The 18,752-nt window shown below is 42.7% G+C and overlaps 1 protein-coding gene across 7 annotated transcripts in view; it reads left to right on the forward strand.

Moving 5' to 3' along the window:
- Window positions 1-18,752, forward strand: part of LOC114871951 (RNA-binding protein Musashi homolog Rbp6) — a 616,561-nt gene that overhangs the window by 500,319 nt on the left and 97,490 nt on the right. For all 7 annotated transcript variants that reach the window (XM_029178578.2, XM_029178581.2, XM_029178585.2 and 4 more), the window contains one exon: window positions 8,437-8,485. In XM_029178578.2, the coding sequence (XP_029034411.1) occupies window positions 8,437-8,485 (49 nt within the window). The remainder of the gene's footprint in view (window positions 1-8,436; window positions 8,486-18,752) is intronic.

Below are 18,752 nucleotides of genomic sequence, written 5' to 3' on the forward strand. Positions count from 1 at the left end.
GCAAACTAGAGAGAAGTTTTCGGTAACGTAAATGGGGTAATGGAAATATTTTGAAAAATAATACGAACGTGAGGTTTAGTATGTTTCGACGGCAGCTTTTCGTTTTTATTGAAAGTATTCCATTATGTGAAACTGTATTCTGTTATTCTGATTTTAAAGCCACAATCAAAAGATGAAATAACAGCGAGAAATAAAGAAGTATGGTTAAAAGTGAAAGATTAAAGAAAGTACAGAGAAAAACTTTTAGGTTGTTCTGAAGTTATATTTGCATTACCAAATTGTTTCAAATTTGATTCCTAGTGATTTTTCATATTTAAATTAGGTGTTTTTTTTATTCTGTAGATATTCTAAAATAGTGGTTCAGATAAGTTACAAAAAATGTGTCTCTCGAAAAAAAAGTCACAGTGTCAGCCAAAAGTTATGACTTTTAACATTACCTGAAAACGTAGCAGAAGGTAGTTGAAAGTTGATGACGATATTTCCTGGAATATTTTGAATGAAAACCCAGCTTTAACGTGAAATGCGATAGATGAACTCAATTCATCAATTAGGATTCGTATACAAGTCACAATGGTTACCACGCCAGCGAGAACCAATTATACGTTTCATGCTAATGGATATAACTTCGCAATGGACCTAATAAAATTACAATTAAAATTTGTTATATCATCACTTAGAAATGAATTCATAGAAATTATTCAATTAGCAATTTGCATATGATCCTTTCACCTTCGTCTTCTCAATAGAAATACAATTTCTTAATTCAGAGAACAATTATATAATTTCATTGAAATTAGAATGTTTTCTCTATGCAATAATTACAAACGACCTTGCATATACAATGTACGAACAATGTACGCGAATAGTGAACAAAACAACAACTGAATGTATAGAAAATGGTTTTGATTTACGTTTCACGTAGACGGGCACAAAATTAACCACATATACGTTCATGTTCTAGTTCCCATTGTATTTTCGTGTAGGTGTACCTCTTGTAAAATGAAAAAACGGGGTAGGAAAGCAAATAATTAAGCGAAATAGCAATTAACCGGTTGACTCGGGATATATTTCATTAAGGTCGCGCAAACTTCTTTCATTCGTTTATTGCATACTTCACGATTACGTATTATGTTTTTACCGAGGCGATCGGAAAAATTCTAATTGGCACGCCTCTCAAATTAACCCAACCGCCAGTTTTCTTCACTGTCGCCACGGTTTATTATTATATCCGACCGCGGTCCAACTTCTTTCTCTCTCCCGATAATTATTATTTCTAATTAATACCGTCGAAGAGAGGAAAAGCGACGAGGTGTACAGAAATCGGTACACCGTCCAAACAAATTCGTTGCACGATATTTAACCAATGACTCTCGTAGGCGCGCGTTATTGAGAATTTTAGTCTTCTACTGCAACCCTTATTATTCCGATCGATCGGATTATACCGGTTAATTATAATTAATCGAGCCACGAAGGACAGAACAGAGAAAACGAAAGCAATCGTGGCCAAAGGATATTGTCAAAGCGTTTGTTTGCATAAATTAAATGCTGCACTCGCTTATAATCTTGGCGGATCAGGAATGAATGGTTGGTCGGAAACGAGAGTATTATCCGTGGATTATTCTCTTGATAAATATATCGATGAAAATCGATGCTACGTGCAATTTCTAAAGACGGAACGTTCCGAGGGAATAGATTTGAAAATGGTCTACCGAAATACGTTTCTCGCACGAGAAAACGGACGCTGCTGACTTTAATTGCACTGGTATTAATTTAATAGTACCCCGATGAAAACTTTATTCAATTAACGCTAATGGCCTTCAAAGGCGGCGTGTAATTGAACGAGCTAACGTAAATAATCTCTCGATCTCGGAGTTTCCTCCGGGAAACGGAGAACTATGAGAGATTGTAAGCGAATCTTCAAATGTCGCCCAATTTATCCTGCAAGCAGATACGGGAAGAAAATCTCTCGGTTATAATCAAAGTAATGATATAAAATTCTCGAAGACAAATTTCAATTTCGAGTCGTTAGATAAAATCTGGCTACCTTCTATAATTTAAAAGTCAATATTTGACTGATATCAACATTTATCACACAAAAAGCACAATTTATCTCTGTTTCGCTTGTCGAGAAGCTTATTCCATTAGCGTCTAACAACGTTTCGAGTAATCCTAAGCAACGAGGCAAAGAGATCCTTGTTTCATCAACGAGTCGCATCAAAAGTGTGTCGCTAACCGAATTCACTTGATTGTGCGCGAGAGACATCCCGGTAGATGCAGCATCCAAAATTATTCGCTGTTATACCAACGACTCGTTGTAACATTCAAGGGTGGCTCTAAGGGGCAATTTCTAAAACGTGGAATCAACTTTGCTATTGTGCGATATTGTAACCATGCTCCTCGGAGACCAAACTTTCTCGCCTCATAAATTTTCTATACAAAATTCAACGACTATCAATCTTTCCTGTTGAACATTGGCTGTGAAAACATTTCCCTGTTTCCCGGAAATTCTCTCACGTGTTGTTTAATATTTTACATTTATTTCAAACATTCATTGCTATTATAATTTATTATAATTAGTTCTTTATAAATATTTCAAATCATTGCTTTTGGCTACTATTATTTCATAGTCAAACACGTTTTAAGAAACAAATATCCTATAGTGTCAAAGTGAAAACGAGCCAACCAAAAAGTGGTCGAATTTCGGTAAAAAGCAACTTATCGATGAACCGGCAGGGAAACACGCAGGAAAATCAGGAGAAACAAGGCTGAAACTAAAGTCTGGAATCCCTCGAACGACCGAGATTTAATACAGCTCGTTGCATACTAAATCTGTAGGGACAGAAGAGGTTGGTTGCGATAGGGCGCAACAGCGAAACACGAAATGGCCGGGGTAAAAAGGGAAACTCATCGAAGTCCCTGGCTGGTAGCTCGTTTTTACCCTCGATCGTTCGTAAAGGGACGAAGGAAAAAGGAAAGAGAAAGTGAGGGAAACAGGAAACGAGCAAGCTAGAGTGGGGTAGGGGGCATTCTTTGGAAATCCTAGAGCTGCTTCTGTAGCGGTGCTACTGTTACCAGAGGGGTAAATCGGTATCGTTTCGTTTAAATCCACATCGTTTTACGAGCTGGCGGCGAAATAAAAAAGAGAAAGAAAAAAAGAGAAAAAGAAGCGGGAAACCTTTCACGAGACGGCAGTGCGCGCGATCCTCTTCTGGCAATGCTGTTTATTTTAGAATGCTTCGTTCGTCTCCGTAAATGCAATTACGGTCTTCCCGCCGGAATCGATTATCGCGTTAGGTTATCTCGTCGACGCAGCGGCTTCTTGAACAACGGGGATTTAAATGGGAGCGTTTTTGGCACGAGATCTTGCGAACTTGCTTAGTTTATCCCGGAAATTACCAACGAGAGATTTGCATATCCGGTTAATAAATTTTTTTTTTTACACATTTTACCATGAGATCCTTATTTCCGATTACTTTTATGGAGAGTAAAATTCGTAATCGAGAGTCGAGAGTAAAGTTCGCAAAAGGTTAATAAAGCTCAATATATTATTCAGTATTATTAATTTCACGTTAATAATGCTTAACGTATGTACAATATCTTCAAACATGTAATTAGCAGCTACAGCGTTAGTAGTATTCCTCTAATTGAAAGCCGCGGTAATGCTTTATACTCGAGAACTACGTTATAAATGTCAGGGAAGGCCGAATGCAAAAAAGCAGCCATGTAAAGGGTACACACTTGACCGAGTTTCGGGCGCCCTTTCAAATTAGTCCGGCGAACAAGACAGTTTAAACGACCGGGAGAAGAAAGGAGCCACGGGAAATGATACGAGGTGTGTCCGCGAAAGGGGAACCCCGTTTGATAGTAGAAAGGGCGGCGCTGGTAAGACAGCAATCTGCAGTACGGTCCATGGAGGGCTGTAACACCGCTAGAATCGAACTTGTAATAAGGTACACTTCGCCCACTCGCCAGAAGTCGATTGCTCCCTAGGGACAGCAATCCTCCTTTTCTCGTTTCTCTCTTTCTTCCTGTAACCTGTCGATTCTCTTCGTTCACGAATTTCCGAAGAAATTGTGCCGTTGTTACGAATCCGATTAAACGAGATTATTTCGCGTGATTAATTTTGCTTGCTTTTGGGATTGCACTGAAAACGAGGCGATAGAAATACTTTTTATAACAGATTCATGCAATATCAAGATAATGGTGATTTTGTTGAAATTCAGTGTTTTTATTACCTTGATTACCGTAAGCCGTAAGGGCATAGAGTCTGACTAATGATAGTGCATAACTACTGAAAAGTCAACCTTACCTTTTATTCTTCGAATTTCTGATTTTTAATTACTCTGCTTCGCTGAAAGGACAATTATTCTCATTACCGTGATTATATAATCGTAACATCAATGGAGAATTTCTCTCAAAAATTATATTTCCATTCACACGTTTTATTAAACCCTGGATACGCAATTTATACCACTGGAACGGAGTGAAATTCGATATTTCTGAAATTGAACAGTGATTTAAATGCGTTCGTACCAACAAACAAGCCAAAATTTTCGTTATAAAGATTGCTTTGTAATTAATTTTCAATCCACTAATGTGCTCGTTCTGCATGCAAATACCGGGAAGCTCTGTATCGAGGATACCTCGTACAGTAATGCCAGCTGCAGAATTCGTGGAAAACTTGAAATCGACGAAACGTTTTCTATAGGTAATCGTCGGTTAAAGGGGACGCAATAACTCGTGCGCCGAGGCGCGATAAGAAAATCCTGAGGAACAGTCCGAGAGGAAGATTAATATCGATTTCGACGACTCAAAGTCAGAGGGTGATTCCGTCGAACAACTCTGAGGACATCAAAGTATATCGGAAAAGGGGTTTTGCAATTCTTGCCCTGAGGACATTACCGGCAAGAGGCAAAAGAGCAGAAAAGTTGAAATAATTTCGTGTCGGGAAACGTGGTACAATCTTCTTTGTTTCAACGGAACAAGGAGCGACGAAGCAGATATTGAAATGATCAAAGGGATCAAGCCTTTTAAGAATTTATATTGTTTCATTTCTACTGTTTAGTTTTAATTACGCCCGTATGGAGATGTTCGGCGGGAAAACTCTTGATTCTTTTAGAATTTTAAATGACTAGGAACATTCTTTTCTTGTGCTTTTTCATTCAAACGGCAAATATAAATATACTTTGTAGCAGACATTTTTATTTTCTCATAAAGGGCGGAGTAATTGAATAGCAGCTTTGATAAAGTTGTTATGCACCGTTCGTGCTTCTCTTCGGTTAATTAATCTATGCAACTGAGAGATCCGTTATTGGAAATATTTTCACAATTAACAGGTATAATTCGAACGTGTAATTATTTCAAAGTCCTATAGTATTTTCATATATTTTTAACAAAAATTTATTTACAGTCAGTTTTTTATGTTTATTAAAATACTATCAAAACTGTAATTTAAGAACAAAAATCAAAAGAATAATTCAATAATCCATTCAGTAATTTTTTTTACTATCTAAAAATCGTATATCATTTATCAGGGTATATCATCAGAGTTCATCAAATTTAATTCCAACACTGTTACGTATTTCACTTAGCTTTTTGTTTCCGTTTGAAACTTGCCACCCACGCTCTATTTATTTTAAAATTTTCACAAGGTACACCCGGGAGTTTGAGAATACGTGGGTGTTTCCAACTCCCACGCGAAAGTGTCTTATCTATAGCTGGCCATCACCTGCGAGGATATATCTGTACGGGGCTAAAATTCGAAAAAGTATCAAACGAGGAATGTTCAGGCTTTGATTTAACTGTCAGCGGCTGGTCGTATGCCGTGACAAAGGTGTGATACGAAAAAAGGAACTAATGGATAGATGGTGGACTTTGTGAAAAAAGAAAAGGAAGAAAAAAATAGCGGGGGAGCGAAAGACTTGGCGAGGGGTCCCTGGTGTCAGTCTTACGCTGCGATGCTTCTTCTGTTTTCATTAAAAGCTTCAGTCCGTCTGTCCTACTCTTTTCTTCTCTCTTCCTGGCCTTCTTTCCGTCGTATAATATTACTCGTTCTTTTGAAAATAAAAATGGGACGAACGTCGTCTAAGAGACTCAATTCCTTGCTATGCTCCGTGTGGTTCTCAAAGCAACGGGACCTGAATCATTCCGATGAATAATCGTCATCCGTGAACGCGATGCAACCCCTTCTGCTCGCGTTTCTTTCCTTTTAAAGGATAGCCGCCTTTATTATTTCTTTTCCCAAGAGATAATTAAGTAGTAGGAGAGAACGATCATGCTTTGAATCGTTCCTCGTTCAAGCAACTCCGATGTTTCTGAACCTTACACGTGGCTGCTCTCTCGTTAGCTTCAACGAAGCGGATCTTTAGGAACAAGCTGTTGGTCGCTTCTTTTTTCGCTACCAATCCCCGTTCCCCTCGACGCGTTCGCGAAACAGTTAACGATATTCAAACAAACCCTACCCGTCCTAAAACCCTGCGTCGAGAACGGCTCAGTCTGAAATCCAGACGACGGCTAGGATGAAAGTACCAACGTGTTTGGTATCAATTTCCATCTCCGTGATAAACATGACAATTCCGAGGGGAGAGAAATATCAAAACGATTTGGCAGAGAGAATTTCACAATTTTTTACCTCTGACATTGTTTGAGCTGCTTATGATAATTTATGACAGTTCCATTATTTTTGTAGGTATTAAGGTAGAACTATGAATTTTCTTTTCAATTTTATTTCATGTCTAATAACAAAATGTATAATCGTCAATTTATGCGAGTTACTTTAATAATTTGATCACCCATTGTATTACTCGTATCCAGCAATCAATCTCACTTCTCGTACACTCCATTTTCCAGTAACTAACGTTTCTCTGTGGATTATCTTTACCTCGGCTGACCAACATTTTCGATCGGCTGTCCTAAATCAACGCCACCCTATCTCCTCGAACGTACGCCCTTCCGATGTTACTTTCACCGCGAAGCGTATTACGTAAAACGGTAAACAGAATTACGCTGCGTTGTCAGATGCAAACGGGATAAAGCTGGCCCCTCGCGATGAAGTCCATCGAATGTTAATCGCATAATCTAATATTTACCCCGTTGCATCGCTGCTTACGGTACACTCTTTCCTCCTTCTTCACCCCTTTCCTGGTCGTCGCCTCGGTGGTTCTCTCCGAGGAGTAATCCCGACCCGTTTTCACGTGCCGCCTGGCCGCTACTTCTATCGTTTCGGGCTTGCGGTCCTTTCGCAGGAAGCAGGAAGGAACAAAGCGAGGACGAACTCGAAGGGCGGCGGAGGGGGTGAAGGTAATCCCTATTGTTTCTCCTGTCCCATAAATCCTGCCGGTCGCGTCGCCTTCCCGCCTCCTACGCTTCTCCGCTACCTCTCGCACTTCGGTTACCGACAACACCACCCCTTCATCCCCACCCACCTGCTACAACTCCTGCTATTCTCAATCCCCTTGCTACGCCTTCCTCGACCGTGTGCTTCGTAAATCTCGGTCCAGCTGTGCTTTACGACACACATGTACCTTCTGGAAGAATACGAGCGATCCTATCTCCGATTTGGCGGGCTTCACCCTTCTGCCCATCGCTCGGCAGGGGTGGGTTAACGTTCCACTCAAGAAGGATTGAGTTTTTCTTTTTTTTTTTCAAAGTTAAAACATGGTTATATGAGTTAATTGTGGAGATTTAATGTGTTAAATGTATAATTGAATAATTGTTATAAGAAAAGAGAAGGAAAACTTTGCATAGTCCATGTGTCTATTAATTGATAACGAGATTTGTTAGTAGTTTTAGTATTCAACAAAGTTTATATATAATTGTAAAGCTTGTAAGAGTAATTTCCTTACCAGGGAAAGTTGATCGCCCTTCAAAAATTTGTCGCGCCACCCCAAGTTTCCTCGCGTTGCTTCCACGGGGTTGTTTACGATCCATAACACTTTCAGCGGGGTATTTTAGAATCCTGACACGTAGAAGGGGTTGTTTTTCCAGTAACAGTGAATTAGAGTCACTGCTGACTTATGATGTTACAATGTTCCATTGAGTGACTGGGTGTTTTTTGTAATATAGTAACAGTTTCACATTTAGCAGCTAAAGAAAGTCTCAGCATATCCTGTTCGAATGTTAAAATAATCTTTTATCGGCTATTTAAATACTAATCGCATAAAATCGCCGGTCTGTCTGCACATGTCACCTTCCTAAAGGCATTAAAAATTTGGCACCCCTTAAGTTCAAAATTTCAATCCACGGCGTTGAGCATTAAAGAGCTCATAAAAGCTTCATTGCTCGTTCAAGCAGAAATATATGTCGCCATCGTAAATCGCTCGAATATTTCAGATATTAGGGCAAACTCGGCACAATGCTCGTCGCGTTAAAAATTTTCAATCTCTCTACATTTAATCGCACCAATTAACATATTTCTTTTTTCTGTTCGAATTGCAGATCGAGGATGCCATGCTGATGTTCGACAAGCAGACCAACAGGCACAGAGGTGAGTGAAATTTATAATTTTCTCCGTACGGCGGTGGGGGGAATTCCCTCCCTGCGATACAATAATTCGATTCGCTGGCTCGGTAATTGCTATTTAATCACCGATGATCGTTGAAACGCGCGTAAGAGGAGCACTGACGTCACGCGTTCAAAATTTCGATGTGTGCAACGCGCCGTGCAACTTCGCCACGCACGCAAATACGCTGAAAATATGGTCGAGACTATTCTCTGTTTAGCGAGTCAATAATACTGGCATTTTGCTCGCGCGTATCGCAGACCGGGTAATTAACAAGCCGGCTCGAAACTATAATTAGCGATTACGGTAATACGCGCGACGCCAGTGCACGAACGTTGAAGATAAATAACATTAATTCGACAACGCGATCAATCGAAGCGTTAATCGTGACGATGATTGCGCGATTCAACGTTAACGCGTGTTCCTTGCGGCTTTGATGCCGTCCTCTCGTGGTTGACTATTTTCATGCAACGTTTCCATGGAATAGGGAAAATTTCTCGATACCGCTTTGGTATCGATTACGCTTGGTTCGAAGCTGACCGGGAGATGTTATCAGAGAAATTTCCATGAAACATGGAAATTCTGTTACTATGTTCCCGCTGTTCGACTATAAAGAACTTTCAATTCTCCCAAAATTTAAGAAAATTTATCGTTAAATTTAAAATCGATCAATTAAATCAAACGGATGGGTGAAGATTAACGCGACAATGGTCCCTTTAAATTGTGCAAAATTTCTTGACACCTTATCAGTGAAGTAGAATTGAAAGTCCAACGAAAGCTCATCCCCTCTGAGACAGGGAATATTTCTCGATAGGATCGCGTTAACAGTCGATTATACAAGGGCTGAAGGCGCGGTAAACGCGGCGAAAGTCTTTGAATTTCAGGCAATCGCGTCACGCATAACAATGGCTTGATCGTGGCGGTCGGTTACGAAGACTTTTATTCAGCTGCGATTAACATAAAGAATAAAAGAAGCGGCGCGTGCCGGGAATCGAGAGACTGCCGACATTTTACATGCCGACCGCGTACATGTACAAACGACGAAAGGTATTCCCCGTTCGCGGGGGAAAATACGAAAAATGTAAATTCATCCTGGCTCGATTAGAAGCCGAACGATGAACGAGTGAAAGAAAGGGGGACTATAAAATTACCATAACACCATCTGTTATCGCGAGCTTTCTTGCGTTCGCGAACATCGTTTTGAATGTGTTGCGCGCCACCCTAAGCTTCCGTCTTACTAAAACGATAGCGGAGATTGAGAGATAAGCAACGATAGGAATACATAAATTCTAAGGATACGAACAACGTGGAAAAGAAAATTGATTTTTCTATTCAATCTTCTTGTTTTCTTTTTCCTGCTTTCCTGTTTAATGCGTGTATGTGGTTGTTCCATCAAGATGGAAAGTAAGAGTTACGTATGTTCAATCCCACGGTGTACGAACGTACTTGTTGCATATTCATTCCTCTCTTATCAGATTAGCGCAGGTAAAGTACTATGAATATGGGAAATAAAATCGTGTTACTTCTGTTGATCTTCATTTCTATTTCATATGTATGTAGGATTGCTGCGTATAATTAGGATTTCCCTTATATTTAGAAAAGGTATATATCCTTCCAGATAGAATTAGCACTAAAAAATATTTCGATTCTCGGAGATAGGCGCAGCTCTCTTTAAAAAGTGAACAAAATCCAAGTAAAATCAATTGCTCTTCGCGAGACGAGTGGGTTGAATCGTGGAGGCAATCGAGGGTCGAGGGATTTACCGGTAGAATGAATGAAATATCAGCCTCCTAATGTAATATATACGCCGGTTCTGCTACGACGAGAACGAGAGAGTAAGGAGACGGAAGGAGAATACGAACGGCAAGGGTCTCGATGTCGGTAGCGCGGATTCATTCACGTCGGTGCTTCAATGGGGTCGATAATCGTCAACGATCGAGACACCCCACTTTAGCGATAATCGTGAATCTCTCTATCTTTTTTTTAAAGTGGTACCCTTCCAACGTGCTCTGCAGTGGAGTGGCTGGCGGGTCTCGGTGATAGATTCTAATATCGCTTATGAAAAATAGGGGCAAATGGGATATGAAAGGTGGGCTGGGTTCGATGCCGCAGGGGTTTCCTTACCACCTCGAACGTTATAAAGGGAGGGGAGTTGAGTCAGACTGAAAGGGGATGGATGGATGGATGGATGTGTTGCGCGTCTTGGCAAACGGACGGCAGCGAGGAAAGGAGTAGGTGAAATAGCGGTTGTACCTCTGTAGAAAGAAAATGGTCGGCGAGGGTGCGCGAAGGTAGGAGGGAGAGCGACGGGGATAGAAGCGGGTTAGGGGTGGCTCTTTCAAAGCGGCGCGTAATCTCTCTCGCGATGACATCCAATACCATCCCCGTCGGTCGAGTCTGCGAACCTCAAACCTCGAACATCGTTGCTCTCCGGCGGATTTCACAATATGGTATTTCCGTAGCCGCCTGGCCTGTGACCCCTAAGGGGATTATCGTCGGATTTTCTGCGAACGTTGCGCGAACAACAACGCTCGAACGGGACACCGATTGATCTTATTCGTTGATCGTTCGTTCCCCTCTTGCTATCCCTTTCTCGCCGCTGTTGTCGAGCGAAACGCGTGTATTGCACCTGTCGAGTGAGATTTATTTCAAGTGGAGCAGCTCCGGTTCTGCCTCGAAGCTCGAGGGGATCCTTCCATTTACGTGAAGAGGCTAAAATGTGGGTCGCGATTTTCAGCGACTGAAAGGATGAGTGTTTCTCTCGACGCAAGACTCGTTTGTTGAAAGAGATGGTCTGAAGGATCCCGGTAAATGGATAACATAGGGAAATGCTTACCATAAATACCATTGATTCTATCAGGTTGTAAAAAAAAGAAGAAACCTTCCATCAGGATTAATGAGCACGAGGGTGATTCAATAATTATCATCTGTTTCTATGATTTATTTAATATTTATATAATAATTACAGTCTTCTGGCTTTTTAATGGACCAGTTACAACGTTTCACGAGCTCGTATCGTTTAACATCTTTTCTTCTGCGAACACCAAATAATCGCTTTACCCTTGAATCAGAGAAATAAAAACCTCCGTGGATAGAAAAACCTCGCAAGTCGTTCATTCTACGACGCGACGGTGTCTGTGGTACGATTCAAGGTTGTAACATACTTCAAGCTTCGAGATTCGATTTAGATTCGCGCGAAGATCGAGCAGGACGGGAACGAGCTGCCGGATGGAATTACCGAGAGATCGTAGTCGATGTTCGGGGACGGGCCTTTCGAGTCGAAAATCCTCGAAGAAGTCGTCTCTCTGTGAAAGAAGAATCCGACCGTTTCCGGACAATTTCGAGTCCCGCAGCGAGCTATGATTTCCACGCGGATGGGCAAGCTGCAATTGCAGCAAAGCGTGTCTTCTCTCTGCCGTGGTAGCCGGTGAAGAGGCGCGACTATAGCTCGAGGGCGCGATTATCCAAGCTTCGCTGGCCAAAGGATTTTCTCTTGGTGAGCTCCACCCTTACGCGGCGCAGCTGGAAGCGAGGGTGTGGGCGAGGGCGCACCTATAAGGCTGAGGCATGCCGCGATCCGTACCTTAGCCTTCGACCCACACGAACGAGATTCGTTCACGTATTTACACGTGGAAAGCGTGGTTGAGACAGCGCGTGTGTGTATCTCGTCATAAATTGCTGGCACATTGCTCTCTTACGGGGTGTATGTGTTCCCGCAGAACCGTTCCTCCTTGATTGCCTCACGACGAGGCTACCGAAAGAAGGACTCGCTTACTCGCGCGTGAACACGCGTCAAAGGAACGTCCAGCTTCTTCGATCGTTTATTGAATCGTCGACGACTGAAAAAATTCGACGCGGATGGGGAATATCCTGCTCGAAACGCGCGATGCTTCGCAGAGTCTTTTGATATCGTTGAAATATTCCAAATGATGGAATTTTGCAGAAGTCGTAATAATTAGAAAGGAACTCTCAAGACCTTTCAAGATTTCGAGGATAATTCTGAAGAGCCGAAACGAAGATAATACAAACGACGTCTTACGAGTTGATTCTCGTCCCAACATTAACTTCGAAACGGTTATTTGACTTGAGCCTGTTTAGAAGTTGTAACAAAGGGGTGTCTTTGGTATTAAATTAGGGATTTAATCGTGGAGCGGTAGACCAAGGAATTTTACCCTCGAACTGGTTACAATCTGCAAACTATTCACTGTTCAAACGATTCCTTACATTTTCTAACCCTAATTTCTTTAAAAATCCATATTATCGTGTGCCATGCTACATATGGCTATTTATACTGTGACATTCAACGTCTTAATAGCGTAAGATTAATGATCCTCAGTTTGTTGAAAATCAAATTAACGGGAAGTGAACTGTATTGAAAAAGCTCTTGAATAATTAAAGCCGTGTGTGGTCTCGCTTTATCGTGCCAAAGGGTGTACAAAACACTCTCACGCAAAAACTACCCTAGCTTAACCATTATGAGATTTAGCCAAACAAAACATTGTAAATTCACATCTCCAAATCTTTGATTCGTGCGTCGTTTTTATCAGGATTTATATCATCGAATATTTCGATTACACCTCGTGGTATCTTCGTCTATCGTCTATCTCAGTCCAGCTGAGAAAGTTCGAAGCTCCTGGTCCGAGGATAGCGAGTCCCAGGCGGTTGCAATTACTCCGGGTATGGCTAGCTTTCCTGCTGGCTGGACGAGCAGAATCTCCGCGAAGTCTCGGAACTTGGGGAAAGCTGGAAACCGGTAGACCGGCCTAGCACCGGCGGATATGTTATGCCAGTTTGACGTAATCCCGAGGGTCAGGCGTCAGACGATTCGGAACTCGCGAGTCGAGGAGAAATTCGCGCTCGAGATCCGGCCAACTCGCGCGGTGCGCGGTAAACCGTGCCCGCCCAACTTCGGCACGTATGCACGCCGAATAGTTGCAATGTCCGCTTTCAACTTCCCACGGATCGGTTCGAAATAGTTTCCAAGCTGTTTCTAGCAGTCCGTTCGGTTTCCGCCAATCCTGAAGGCACCGGGACCCGTGCAACCTCTAAGATCACCGGCTCTCTGTACCAGCCACTCTGCTCGACTCGAAATCAGTCGGTCCGCGTCTAGTCGAGCGGAAAGCCGTGATTGATTTTCACCAGAGTTTCGCGTTCCCGGTTCTTGATTGGTAATTGCGTCGCGGTGATCGATAAACCCTGTGGAACGTTCGTCCCAACGGAACGGTAATGTCGAGTTATTGGCGATTTTGTGCGTACAACTGCACGAAAATGTTAGATCTAATATGCGAAGTTTAGAACGTGAATATCATGGTGAAAGGTAATGCATGGTCTAAGTTTTGCTTGCAATTACTTCAATTTGTAATATTAAGATACTAAAAGATAAATGGTGATGATTTCTGTATCGCCTTCTGTTTTCTGTGAGTAAGTTTTCATTTTACTATTTTCTGATATTTCAATGTAGGTATTAGAGAATCGATTAATTGATTAAATTTCTAAAGACATCTTTAGATGGTTTGCGCTCCCAATAAACGCTTATTTCACTGGTTTCACTACCCCTGATAGCCCATTTTAGACACATCATTTAACCGAACGCATTCAAGGCTACCGCACGTTCGATTTCTCTTTATTTATAGCCGAACCTGCACTTCGACTATTTTTGCAAGATAAAATTCAGTCCCGTTATGGCTCCATCGAAGTGCATCACGTTTATTGAACATTTATAGTGGTACCATTTGTTTTCATTGGAATTGGTGTATAAATTGCAGGAAAAAAATAGTATCGCATAGTTTGTAAAAAAAATTGCTGCATGATATCTTTCACAAAAGCTGACAAATTGTGTGTTAACAATTTACACCGACCCTCACAGGGCGAATCGCTGAGATAGTTACAAAATGAATTTAATTTTAGATTCTACTCATCCCTATTTCCTGAACATATTATTTTTCCAACATAATGAAAGTGTTTCATTAAAAAACTTGAGTGCTTAATTTTATTCGAAGCATCCTTGTATACATTTTCATAGAATCACGATTGCTCCTACATTCGACGGTTAAAAAAAAAAAAAAATTCCCATTTAACACAGAAAATATTTATATCTTCTCGGGGCGAGGAGAAAAAAAAATCATAAAGGCTCGAGTATCACTAGAAACGAAGCTACACGCTCTTAAAATACGCGCAAATGCTCGGAACGTTGTTGCACGAGTGTTAGAGGGTTGAACTATGCGGAGGGTTAAAAATTTCAGTATTCGTCGAAGCGCGTCGAAAAAAGTTTTCCTCGCGGCGTACACGCTTGATGCGACGGTTGGCTCTCGTGAAAATATCGCGTCTTTTATGAAGGATCTTGCGTCGCGGAGAATTTTTCACCTTTCCGAGCCGGGCTTCGGTCCGCTAAAGAAACTCGCAAGGCATCGCCTTTTGGGAACGACCGCTCTACCTCGGAGCACGCTATCAGAATAGGGTTTCCCGCGCGTCGTTACAACTTTCGAAAACTCTGTCATGGAAGTCGACCAGATAGTGCTCCGAAACTTTTGAACGATGGATGGTAGCCGGTCGCAGATGTTACGTAAAGGATCGGGAGGCTTGCTTACGGTTCACGTTGAATCTAGCCTAAATACGTCCCTAAAGTTTCGTTTCCTCCTTTTACCTCGACTCTTGGAAAATTATTGACCACTTGCTATTCCGAGAGCTGACGTCAGGCCACTGAATTCGACGGTCCTTTCAGCTTCGAACGGCTCTTCTTTATCGGTCGTCAAGAAGAGCGCTATAGATTGATTTATCCAATCATTGATATTTTCAAGAATTCCTGGAATATTGAACAGAAATAAGAATAAGCAGTTTTGTTGATTTTCATTTGCAAAGATTCGTGATGTAAAATTTCTATAATTACGATTATTGCTAATTATAACTGTTTGGGAATTATTGAACTCTATTATTGAAAGCCACGGTGTAATATTAATTCGAATCAATCGATTCATGAAATTTGAGATTCATCGAAAATGAAATCTCTCGGAGAGAAGCTTCAAATAAAATAGGTGAGCTGTCTGAAGCGAATCGAAAAGTGAGGTGGTTCGTAAAATCTAAGCTTCGTATCGAATAATGGAGCCACAGATTATATCATTCGTAACGCAACTGACAGCTCCTCCCCGAAGACGGAATTGATTCTCGCGTTTCCATGTCGGCGATCGACGTTCTCCTGCTACCGTGATTCCCTTCAATCCGGATCTACCGACAAGATGGCGAATCTTTATCAGCGAGATAGCGAGCGACTGTCGTGCTACGACATCCAGCATGCATAACATAATCTGGACGGTTTTCGGTATAAAAGAAAACCGATGCTCGGAATAGGGGATGCTGTTCCTTCCATTCTATTATGGGAATCTCAGAACGCTGCATCGACACGCTCCAATTGTCACCTGCATTAGAACGGTCCTCCATGTTATATTTGAACTGGGGAGAATCCTTGTAGCGGGAGACCGAGAGACTTTGAAATATTGAAACGCGGAAGACGGCCTAGCTGCTTTTACCCATCTACCCTTTCTGTCATTCGATCTTACGTCTTGTGCCTTTCTTATTCTCATTTCTTCGGTTTTTCTTGTTGCTCTCTTTTCGAGGGATTATTACGATTTAACCAAGTGCCATTTTGCAGCGCGCATTTCGCGCGCGATTATGTCGAAACCCGATTCTCCGTTTTAATATGAAATCTTTGTGATACTGCAGTGTAATTTCTTCACTTTCTATTGCCTTCTTATGATCCAAGATTTAGAAAATTAATTTCGAAAAATCTGAAATTCCATAAGTTAAATTTCGTTAATCCATCGTAATCCCTATCTTATTTTATCAATAATTGTAATAAAAGATTGCGTTGGAAAATACTTGAATCGTTATATTCAAATGCAGGTTTCCAGGTTCTTTATTTACCGAAGGATCCTCGTATTTCCATTCCATTCCACTTTATTCAGGATACACCGAAACCCTCTTAACAGTACAATTCAACTACGAGATCATAAATTTTTACCGCGATTTAATCATTGTCAAATCTGACGCGCTCTCAATTCAGCAGCTGGTCTCCCTCTTGCCGTGCAATTTTTCCTCTCAATCTCGTCCGCGCCTTAACAGCATTTCATGCAGCGTTTTCGGCGCGCATCATTTCGCAACGGGCCTCGCACAATCACGCACATTTATTATCGAATCCGTTTCATCCGGCGAATAATCCACGATTCCCGTCGACGTAAACGCATTTCTCGTCGGGCTGCCAGCCCCTTTCCACCTACGAGATCGTGTTCCATCCCTTCCCCGGAGGCTCACGTGCAGCATCGGTGGCGCGAGTTTCTCGCGCGATTGAATTGAGCCGCTCCGGCTGCAATTTCGTGGACCTACAAGCACTGGATCGGAGAGCTACCTCACGAATTTCCGCCCCTATCTATCGGCGCTCATTCAACAGGGATAAAAAGAGGATCGTTCGAGTGCGGGTTGCGAAAGGAAGCGGCGTTTGGTGAGAAAGAGAGAGAGAGAGAGAGAGAGAGAGAGAATCTGGACGAGGCAGCGTGCTGTTGAAGCAGGGAATAGGAGTGGAGGTTGGAAAAGGAAAAGAGGAAAGAGGAGACGGAAGCGGAGAACGTCGATTTCTCAGTGTAACGAGAAGAAAAGGGATGAGTAGATCGGTTCGAGCGGTGTGCAGAGCTCCGAAAGGTCGCAAAAGTGTCTCTCTTGCTAGTCTCGCGCGTCTCCTCCGTCGTTTTCATCGTCTTTCATTGCTTCCCTGTCCGTCTGTGTTCGCCGCTATCTAGAATGCTGATCTCATCCGAGCCAACTTGACCCCTTCGTCTGGTTCGTGCTTCGGCGAGCTTAATCCATCGCCGAGGTGTCCTTCTTCTTTCCGCTTCCCTATGCCTCGCCTCCGGAAAATCTTCCATCCAGAGGGGAGAATTTAAAATTCAAACGTAAGTGGCCCTCTCGACTCGTCGTCGTCGTCGTCGTCGACGTCGTCCTGGTTCGCGCAATTCCACTTTTCCAACCCCGTCGCAGCCGTCGCCGGCACCCTCCAGGCGTGGTCGTTCCGGATGTATGCATTTCGAGCTACATGGCCTGCAGGTCGCGCCCGGCTCGCTTACCGGAGCGAAGGAAAAATATCGCGACTGAAAAATAAGATACATCAGAGAGAATCGCTGTGTGCGGACGTCGCGACGTAACTGGAGCTACGGGAACGACGACGGCTGAGGGTCGGAGATAAGGGCGGCGTTCAAGATACACGAAGCTGCGATAAATGAAATTTCTTTAAATAATTCAAAGACCCGGCCGCGTCGCGAGGAGGAAACGCGTCAGTTGAAATCGAGGCGTCGAAGGCGAGGAGGTTTGAAAAGCGGCAAGTAGGGCGTAGCGAATCGCATTCTCGACACCGGCTGTGATTCTCGTTAAGTCCCGACCCGTGGAACGATAAATATTCATTACCAAACACGACTGTATTCCTGTATGCAGCCGCTATTCACCGGGAATCGATTCTGCGCGGTTGTACATACACGAGCCACCGGGATTACCGGCTCGTCGATGACGATCATCGATACCGGTATTGTCGTAAGGAACGTCGGCCATGGTCATCCTCTGACTCCGTATATCGCTTGTATACCGAGCGGAAATCGCGCACGAGCGAACCTGGTCCGCTTGTCGTTACCTTTATCGCAGCCTGTACGTAGTATAGAGCTCAGGATGTTTCGAAGTAACGTATAATCGGGTCTAGGTTCGCGTTCGTATGCGAGAAGCCACTGGAAGCTGGTCGATTAGCGGCGGCTACAGGTGAATGGAATTACTTGCATCGACTTTAGGCATCCCGCTTTTGTCCGTCCTATCCGCCGAAGCTTTCTCGTAAGTGTCCCTCCCGGCTTGGACCCTGTGCTGCTCCCCTGAAATCGATGAATCGATCGAGCTCCACGAGAACTTTTCGAAACGAACCTTCCCCGGAGTTGGAAGCGTCCTCCGAGTAGTCGGCAGACTCGAGTCTGCTCTAAAGATTCGAGACATATGGCGCGGTTCGTAAACGATGAAGACGGCTACCTATCGATCCGGCATACGTATTACTCGCGCGGACTTTAAAGCTGACTGTAACTTCGGAAACTGACGCGACTGGCGCGGTTTAGAGAAGACAGGTTATTTTTCCAGTTGTGATCTTGGACATTGTTCTAGCAATGGGTGCCTATATTTTAGCCTATATTTTCTTACCTATATTTTCAATAACCATAAACCGAAAAAAATTGACCGA

This window comes from Osmia bicornis, chromosome 1, assembly GCF_907164935.1.
Source record: "Osmia bicornis bicornis chromosome 1, iOsmBic2.1, whole genome shotgun sequence".
NCBI lineage: Eukaryota > Metazoa > Arthropoda > Insecta > Hymenoptera > Megachilidae > Osmia > Osmia bicornis.